Source organism: Antennarius striatus, chromosome 24, assembly GCF_040054535.1.
Source record: "Antennarius striatus isolate MH-2024 chromosome 24, ASM4005453v1, whole genome shotgun sequence".
In the NCBI taxonomy this organism is placed as follows: Eukaryota; Metazoa; Chordata; class Actinopteri; order Lophiiformes; family Antennariidae; genus Antennarius; species Antennarius striatus.
The window spans coordinates 4,629,277-4,638,730 of NC_090799.1; the positions used below are offsets into that span (position 1 = coordinate 4,629,277).

The window sequence follows — 9,454 nt, forward strand, 5'->3', positions numbered from 1 at the left end:
TCATTGACACCACAGATCACAGGCTTAAATATTTTTCACACATAAATATCACAGTGACTTTTCTTTTGGAGATCACGACATCACATTTATCTCATTTGACTTTTGTCTGCTAGGTCTTCTTTGCCTCTGTGCGCCCTGGAGGTGCCAGCCAGGTGTATTTTATGACCCTGGGACGTACATCCCTCATGAGTTGGTAGTTGATAATCCGCCTCAGCGGCCGTTGGAACCAAGAGGAGACCTTCAGACGACGATTGTGACTATGACCAACGACGATCAAGAAGAGCCTTAAGCTACGACTGAAGAATCATCTCTTTTGAGGGGGAAGGCCTCCTCTCACCTGCTTGGGCAAACAAACTATGGATTGGACTGTAATCATGAAAAAAGAAAGGGGTGGGGTTTGGGGTTGGGGGACTTTGTGTCCAAGTTGTCATTTTTCCTCACCCCATTCCCTTTCTGCTCGACCTTTGAGCCAATCCCGTCCTCCTCTCACCCTGCAGGACGTGGAATCTGTTGCCTGTTGATAAACTTTTCTGTGTCATAGTAAAACTTTGCATCGTGTATGTGTGTTGAATGAAAACACTGAGCATGTGAATGACAGGGAGGATAGGATGGCCGAATCCGAGAAGGCGTATGCTTATTTGCCACACCACAAGTGTAGCTGTGTTCAGGAAAAATTAACTTCTATCCCCGCCACTGTAGATTTTCACGTCAAGCATGTCGTCGTTTCTTTCACAGCTATAGTTTTCCTCCCATAAATAACGCTTGACATGGAAATCTGCCTCTGTGTCTTCACTTTTTTGCCTTTTCCTCCTTGAAGTGAAGATTTCTTAAGGGACCTTCTTTATATATCCATTAAATACAGGGTACTGGATATCAGCTTGTACATAACTACAGCTTGTAGGTGACAGACTCTCCCAGGGTTAACAGAAGCATCTGTCAGCGTTCACCACATTGCCTCACGTTACAGTAGGTCGTGTCGGCAGGAGGTGGCCCTGTTTATGACAGCATGTTAGTTTGGACACAATTAGCCCCAGTTTTTCATACACTGTATATTTTGTATGTGACTCGTTGCACATAAATAAGTAATAATGCAAGACACACCTATAGATGATTTTAAAGGAAAAATCCACCTCATTTAGTATCAGTCTTGTCTTTTTCAGCTGCCTGTTGTCACAACGTCAAGGGCTCAAATTTATTCTACTGGAAATATTCAAACATGTAACCAGAACCACATACAGACCCAGAAATGTGAGAGGCATTATTGGAAGCTGGGTGGATTTTTCCTTTAACATCGGTCATAAGTAGGGCTAGGTTTAACTGTGAATTAGACATTCAGAATTAGCAGGTGGCCGTAAAGGTAGCATGGATGCCGGTGGGCAGACGTGACATTGAGGGAATAAGGTGCACATAGGCCAGAGGTGTTGAGAAGAAATGCTGAGCATCACACTCATAGTCATCCTACTCCGTCTCAAACTATTCCAGCTTTGTTTTTTTGCTAAACAGTTGCCTTAGAAGGGTCTCCAGCTGATTTAAGCTGCTCAAAATCCTCTAGGTTCGTTCAACTTGAAGACATTTGGCCTTTTGTACTGTAGAAGAATCTGAACCATTGTTGTGATTCAATACTGGACCTCTTTTTGCCTTTTTTGGACTTTATACAGGCAGTTTCTTCAAGCTGAATTGAAGAGATAGATAAAATTAACTCGATCATTATTCCATCATATAATTATGTCATTGTTTTCTGTTCCTCCATTTGCATCTGAAATTCACAGACAAGGCGAGGCGTGCTCGTCACTTGATGTTAGATCCATTCCACTGTTATATTGAAGGCTCCATCCTTTGTGTCTGTATGAAATGAACTTGCCTCTGTTCAGTAACGATCAATGCTATCACTGATCAAGGGAGGACCTGAACACGGGATCGAGATGCTTTCACTGTCTGACGGTGGAAGGAAGGCAAAGAGGAAAAGCCACCCGTTCTAATAGCAGTGTTACAAAACCACTTCAGTCGGCGTGAACAAAGTGGCATTTTTAACTCTGACTTAGTTATTAGTCTTGTTTCTGCAATTTATATAGTGTAACCCTTCAGATAAGTATGAAACTGCAGTGGTTTTTAAATTGTAATGCACACCTTATGTTGAAAATGTTTACAGAAGTTTTGTTAAACCAATGTGCATCACAATGAATATTTATGGTTTATTTTGAGGGCAGTTTTTCCCTGTTTTTTATTATTTTATAGTACGGTTTTGTTGTTTGTTTTTTTTTGTACCTTCATTTAGATGCTTTTGTACAGGAGAAATGGACTTTTGCTCATGTTAAGAATTAAGTCTAGAGTGTGATTTCACTGATTCCTCTCCATCCTGCGTAATGCACAATGTGTGCCTCTGGCTGTGTCGCAGCGTGGAGGAAAAGTTTTCAACCACGCTGATGCCAGGTGACATATTTCCCTTCAATTGTCTCTCTGCCATGCCTCTCTAATTTATGTCCTTTCTGTGTGTACTATGGGAATTACTGTATTTTCCTGAAGTTTTTTTTTCCATTGATTAAATTCAGAAATAATTTAGTGTGGTATAATTCATTTAATTACCTACAAGCTGCTGAAACTGTATTGCCCTACCACAGTATAAGTGCATTAATTTGATAGAATTTGCATTTTAAAAAGTTTAAAAGGTATATTCAAATTATATATTCAAATAATACCCTGTACCCAAATATTGTGGCAAAAGTAAACACATTCCAAATAAGTATTTAAGTTCTAAAAGGTGACAGTACAGCGTTTTGATTTGTACTGGAATAATGTGCATTAAAGTAAAGAAAACCTAACATTGTTCTAAAGAAAAATTTATCATAATGTAGTGTAAATGAAATTAATGAAAGCACAAGTTTGTGGTTGAACCAATATTACTTTAAAGTAAATGTAATAGTTTTGTTCCTACAACTTCTGGAAAGCCGGACACATGTTAATTCAGTAGCCAATTCATTCATTTACAATGTAAAAAATCTCAGTAGAATTAAGAGATTCACTGTAAAACTAAATAGAAAAACAAGAAAGCCATGTGTAATTTACACTGATATGTTGCAAATCTCCAAACCAAATCAAACTGTTAATTTGATGTAAGAAAAAAATCATATTTTTTTGTAGAACTTACAATTTACTGTAGTTTTAGCACCGATAAACTGAAATACAAAAAACATCACAGTACTGTTAAAATTACATCATAACACTGTTGGAATTTACACTAATATATCGTAAAACTCAACCAAATACAAGTGTTATTTATTATAGAATCAAAAAATTTCTGGAGTTTATACAAATATAAACTAATACAAAATGCATTAAATTAGTTGCAATGACATCCTAGCAGAGTTAGACTTTACATTAGTAAGTTGTAAAACTTTGAACCAAATACAACTGTTAATTTAATTTGTAGGAATATGTTTAAAAAGAAAAGATTTTTTGTATAATTTACAAATTACTTTAAACATAGATAAACTGCAATTAAGACAATTACAACATAGTTAATTACATCACAACATTGTGGGACTTTACATTAAAACGTTGTACAACCAAATACGACTGTTAATTTGACAATAAAATGTTAAAATTATATTTCTGACAATAATTTACAAATTATTGTTTAAATAAATTAACTGAATTGTCTTTAATCAACCTCAAGTAGGAGGGAATTTAATCACTGACTGAGCAGTGGAGTCCAGATCGGCTCTCTGATTGGACAGCTGGACGGATCCGGAAGGAGCGTGGCTGCTGACTACGCGCGTACTCAGTCGCTTAGCGCGTCACGCAGGTAAAAGGAAGCCTGCATCGGTCAGGTAAACTGATAATTAATCCTTAAACTTTGAATGCGAAGTTTCAGATAGCTTCTTTTTAGATGCAAAATGTACACGATTTGGTACGCGTTCACTTTGGAAAAATGACGTGTCTAAATGTTGATGTCTGTTGCTAAAATCTGTGACTGCATGAAGGATTCAGATCTGTTCTCGGCCTGTCATCAGGCGTCTCTTGAGAACAACAGACTCAAGCGCTCAGACTTTAAAAAAAAAAACACGTTCAAATACATAGAGCCTAAAAAGGTAAAATTAGGAAATGCTGAAAATTTGATAGAGAGATTTTCATACTACATACCTGTAATACAAACTGTATTACAGGTATGTCAGATGTATCGAGGAATTCAGTGTCAAAACAATCTTATGAAACAGTCTAAGTGATGGTCAAAACTTGGAAGTCCAAGCAGTTTTTCATTGATAATCCAGAATGCCTAAAATTCATTCTCTACCAGGATGCCTTTGAAAATGTGAATCCCCTAAGAAAAAACACAAAGTTCTTACAGTCTTTCTGCGGCAAATCTGCTTGCACATGTGCGGTCCAATACAGATCACATGTCCCTTGTCTTATTGTATCAAGAGAGTGGCCTAAAACATTTTGGAAGTGCCAAGGTTTTATCAGAGATGCTAGCGGATTTGAAAAATCTGAAGGAAAATGGAATTCCTGGTGGTGAACAATTCAAAGAGGCTGTGTATTGTATTGCTGGAGATAATTTGGGGTCACGTATCAGTGGGTGGGTTCACTGAAAACTTTAGCCATTCCGAGTACTTTTGCAGATAATTTGAAATCACAAGAAAATAATTTCAGAATGATGACCCAGTTGTTTGTGGTCCACAGTCACCCCTGAAAGCTACAATTCAGAACTTCTACAAGCTGAAGATGAACAAGGCAGCAAAGGCATAAGGGTAAATTTTGTTTTCAATGCTCTTAAGTCTTTTCATGTTTTCCAACTTGCTCTCCCACCTTGTTTAGGTTACAACATATTTGAGGGTGTCTTATCTTATGATGTTGTGCTGTACTTGAAGTATTTCATCAAGAAACAGAAATATTTCACATACTCAGTTTTGAACCCACATATTAAGCAGTTTCAGCACCAAGGATTTGATTATCTCACAAAGCCATGTTCTGTCAACTCTCGGGGGTCCAAACTTTCAGGCCCAGCTATCCAGAACTTAAATTTTTTGAAGTTGCTGTCTGTGTAAATTGGTGACAGTGCAAAATCCAGAAGATGATGTATGGCAGTTATCTCTGTATCTTAAAGATATTGATTTGATTCGTGCACATTTTGTTTTCCCAAGTAGCCTATCTTGACATTGTAATCCAAGAATAATTGGAATCAAGAAAGTGTTTATTTCTGAGATGCGTCATTATCCAGCACTGATTTTGAAATTTGACCCCTTGATCAGAGTATGAACCATGAGTTTTGAAAGTAAACAAAGCTACTTCAAGACGTGTGCGAGGCATTTAAAAAAAAATTTAAAACATATGCCAGACTTTGTCCGAGAGACCTCAGATGTTTCAAGCATATCTCAGCTGGACCAAGATGCGGTCAGCTTCTGCAAGTCACAGACAGTTGTACTTTTTATCTCAGCCTTTACAGCGATGCAATTAAACGTGCAGTGCGAGTTTGGCTTTTTGGAAAAAAATACCAGTGTTTCTACAGACATAAAATACAAAGTTACTTCATATAAATAGGGACATTTCCTTGTGTCAAAAAAATGAGCCCATCAAGTTTGGAGAAATTCTCATTTTAATCCAGAATGACACACATATGCATATACATGAAATCACCCATCATCCAGATTATCACCTAAACAGAGTATAAGGTTGCAATGTAGATTTTTATCTTCTAACATCACAGTCTTGATGGTCACCAAGTCATTCCACTAAAACACAGTGCATTATCAAAATAAACAGGAATACTATTTGAAAATTACAAAATTGATATTTTTTCCTATTTAAAATTAAGGAAAGCATAGAGCCTTACACAATCATACTCAAAGCTTACTCTTGTTGACTATACATTTATTGGATTTTGATTTTATTTTCTCCTTGAAAGGCCTGACATGGAAAAAACATTTCTGCACAACGCCATAACTGAGGTCCCACCTGACCTTCAAGAGATGTGTCAAGATATTCTAGAAGAGCACTTACAAGTCTCTGATTTACTGTCGCAGCTCAAGGAAGAAAACTACTTTCTGCTTGGAAGCAAAGATGCAAGTTAAACTTTTCAGTACAGGATGCAACCAGTGTCCAAAGTACCCTGCGTAAAAGATTAATCGAAAATGTGGAAGCAATCACATTTGGGCCATCAACACTTTGTGTGTTTGATTGCAGGCCTGACTCCCGAATCGGGCAACTCATCTGCTGTTGCTTCACCAGGACCCACAGGCTCATCTTCAACTTCTTCAATGGGGCAATGTCTTATTTCATAAGCAAAAAGATGTAGCCAAGACCCTGTCAGATGGACGGTGACTGCTTCATGGACACAAAATCACCATCCCAGTCAATGGTAAGTTGATCAGTTCACTGCTTTAACTAGGACGCTTCAGCAAAAATCTCAGATATTTATTTTTTCCATTTGTCTTTTAAAGCAAAAGCGGAAAGCGATGTCAGTATTGTTAAATGGATACGACATTAATAATGCAAAGATTCTGAGCATTGGAGGGAAGTCATCGCAGGGTGAGGATCATTGTGTGGATGCCAGTTACTTAGCTTCAACACTGGCACGCAAAAATACGAGTTTTTAAAAAAAAATTGTTTTCTTCAAAAATTCAGGGTTTCAAAACAAGACGACGAAAGTCCACTGCAGCGTGAAAACAGCTGCACATGCCAAAAGGACGCGATGAATACCTTCAGCTCCTGACAGAATTCTAGATGCTCCTGCAATTCACAAGTCATGAATGCATAACTTGTATAGAAAACATTGTTTTTGTGGCACGCCACTAGAGGAGGATATAAATGTATTCCCTGCATTAATCTTTCTACTGAATATTTAGACTTTGTCTTTAGACTTGTTTCTGCAATTTATATTGTGTAACCCTTCAGATAAGTATGAAAATGCATTTTTAATTTACCGCAAAACAAACAATTGTACAGATAGTGTGATTGAAAAGTACACATTTGATGTGCCTTTCATTTCTTACCATTTCCCAAAACGAAAACATAACTGCAATATCTTTTGACCAATAGAGGACCCAGAAGGAAGATCAATTTCCAGAGTGTATGAGAAGTGACATCACAGTCACATCGTTTTTGTTTACATTTCCCTAGCAACCAAGATACAAGTTATTTAATGCATCCACTCGCAAGAGCCCCGTCTGTCATTTGCAGCAGTTTGATTCTCAACACAAGCATCAGTGATTCAACTGTTTGGTGAAGAGGTAAAGTTATTTTGTTTGGGAAGTTTTGAGATCACAAAACAAGCATAAAGATAATTTTTGACGGGCCAAATTGTTGTATTTTTCTGTTATTTACCATTTGTTCCAGTAAAAAATAGTTCAAACGTTATCATGTCTGTGTACTTTCATGTAAGCTTGTTCCAGTTCACTCCGTCAGCCCCTTACGAACCTGTTAGAAGTGTATTCACTAGGAGTGGGTTACAAAGAAAAAGCCACATGTTCTAATAGCAGTGTTACAAAACCACTTCAGTTGCGTGAACAAAGTCGGACTGGGAAATAAGCACCACATGATTATTTAACATTTCTCTGAATGTACCAGGTTTTGTCACCTTAATCTCCGTGTGAAATACCTCTGACTCAGTAAAACCTTCTTGCAACCCTTCATCTATTTGTCTACAAAAGTTGCAGAAAACATCACTGAACCAACATCACTGATTTGTCCACCATGTAACTTAAATTCTTTGCATGGGAGCAGAGCAGCAACATCCTTAGACCTCAATACCTGGTCTCCAACACTAGAATACTGACTCCCTCTGCCATGGGAGCACCACCTGCACCTGCCGTGAGCGACTTGTTTGATGCTGTAGAGAAACAGTTCCTGGGTGTTGTGCTGCCGCGTCTTTTTGCAGGTGATGGAAGCAAGTGTCTCTGTCCTCTGCAGCTGGACGGACATCCTTATCCCGCGGTGAGAGAGGCGGGACCTGGCTGTTCACTGGGTGGGTGGAGGGTGTTGGTGGTCGGTGTCGCTGGAGGTTCATCTGGAGGGTTGTAGTCTGGAGGAGGCGAAGTGGAGCTGGGCCAGGCCTTCATGCTCCAGGTTTCTCAACTTTTCACCTCTCATGTAGTCAACAATCAGCTCTGGTTCACTCAGATCATCAACGCTACGGGTTACACCGTCATCTTCAATAGAGCTCGCAACTGTCGTTAATTGACTTGGACTCAGCTCAGTCTCTTTTGGTTCTGGTAGATCAGCATTCGCCGGACGTGATGGTGATTAAATCACTGAAATATAAAGAAAACCAAAATATCAAATTCATATAAAACAAGAACCAATGCAGTCACAGACCGCAACATCCCGCGACAACCCTGAATTCAAAGTTTTACCCTGACCTACTTGCATATTATCAAAGATCAAAGCTAGTACTGAGTGTACAAAAGTTAAAATTTGACCTTGACCTAGTTTTCCCAAGGTCATCATCTCATTTTTATCCCCTTTGCCGCCCGAGAAATCTGCTTTTTGTTTCATCTTTCTATCTGCTACGGTTGCAAAGATATTTGGTGGACTACCTAAGCTAACAAATGCAGCACATCACCGCTTTGAAGCGGGATGGAACAACTATTTTAACGTAACGACGTCATACTCACCGCAGAGGGACGCAAACTAGCATGCTAACCGCATTCATACACTCGGAAGAAACACAATTAACTACACAGCAAACACTACATCCATCACTGTCATTCCAAACACACACACCTGGAGGGTTATTATGTATTTTTACCCTACCTGTGGATCAATAACGAGGCACACACGCTCTGCGTCTTCACAAGCCAGCGCCCTTTAATTAGTAATTACTGGCTCGCGCCAGGTTGAGCTTGCGAACAGGCCACGCCCCTTGATCCACAAGGAGCGCGCGAGCGCCCCCCTCCGATCAGGCGGTGTAACTGCCTTCTGGTCACCCTGCTATTGTAACTCAAGAAAATAAAATAAATAAATAAATAAAATAAAATAAATAAAAATATCAGGGTGCTTATTTCCTACTACGACTGATTTTCAACCTACTACACTCTCCCCTACTTCAAGAGATGTCTCCGGACATCTAGCATTAACTAACAAGTGAATTGTTGTCTTTTTTGTGGCTGCACGCTGACTCTTACCATCGTGTTCCAAGGGTAAGTCATTATGTTGCAGAAAACACATTTCAAATAAGTATCTAAGTCCTATAAATGTTTGCAATACATTCCTGCACAAAAGCGCCCAATCACAACATTACATTACAAAACTGATAATGTGAGATTAAATGTTAGAAATTCTAAATTGAGAGGGAAGCAAACATTCTGAACTAAGACTAGGAGTGTGACTCCTGGTTTCATTTCATGGAATCATTAAGATTGTACTGAATATCACCAGGGCAAAATCCCAATCTTCTACAAAGCTATTGGGGCGATCAGAAGAAAACAGAGGAGAGAGACCAGTGATGATGCGTTACGCCATC

General features: G+C 38.8%; 1 protein-coding gene and 1 long non-coding RNA gene across 10 annotated transcripts in view; both read left to right on the forward strand.

Moving 5' to 3' along the window:
- Nucleotides 1-2,559, forward strand: part of LOC137591121 (mitogen-activated protein kinase kinase kinase kinase 4-like) — a 31,303-nt gene extending 28,744 nt beyond the window's left edge. For all 9 annotated transcript variants that reach the window (XM_068308887.1, XM_068308892.1, XM_068308889.1 and 6 more), the window contains one exon: nt 114-2,559. In XM_068308887.1, the coding sequence (XP_068164988.1) occupies nt 114-197 (84 nt within the window). In that variant the 3' untranslated portion in view covers nt 198-2,559. The remainder of the gene's footprint in view (nt 1-113) is intronic.
- Nucleotides 2,560-4,697: 2,138 nt separating this feature from the next.
- Nucleotides 4,698-7,433, forward strand: LOC137591617 (uncharacterized). Its single transcript, XR_011034675.1, has 3 exons — nt 4,698-4,745; nt 5,900-6,522; nt 6,619-7,433. It is a non-coding gene; the product is annotated as an uncharacterized lncRNA (long non-coding RNA).
- The last annotated feature ends 2,021 nt before the right edge of the window (nt 7,434-9,454 follow it).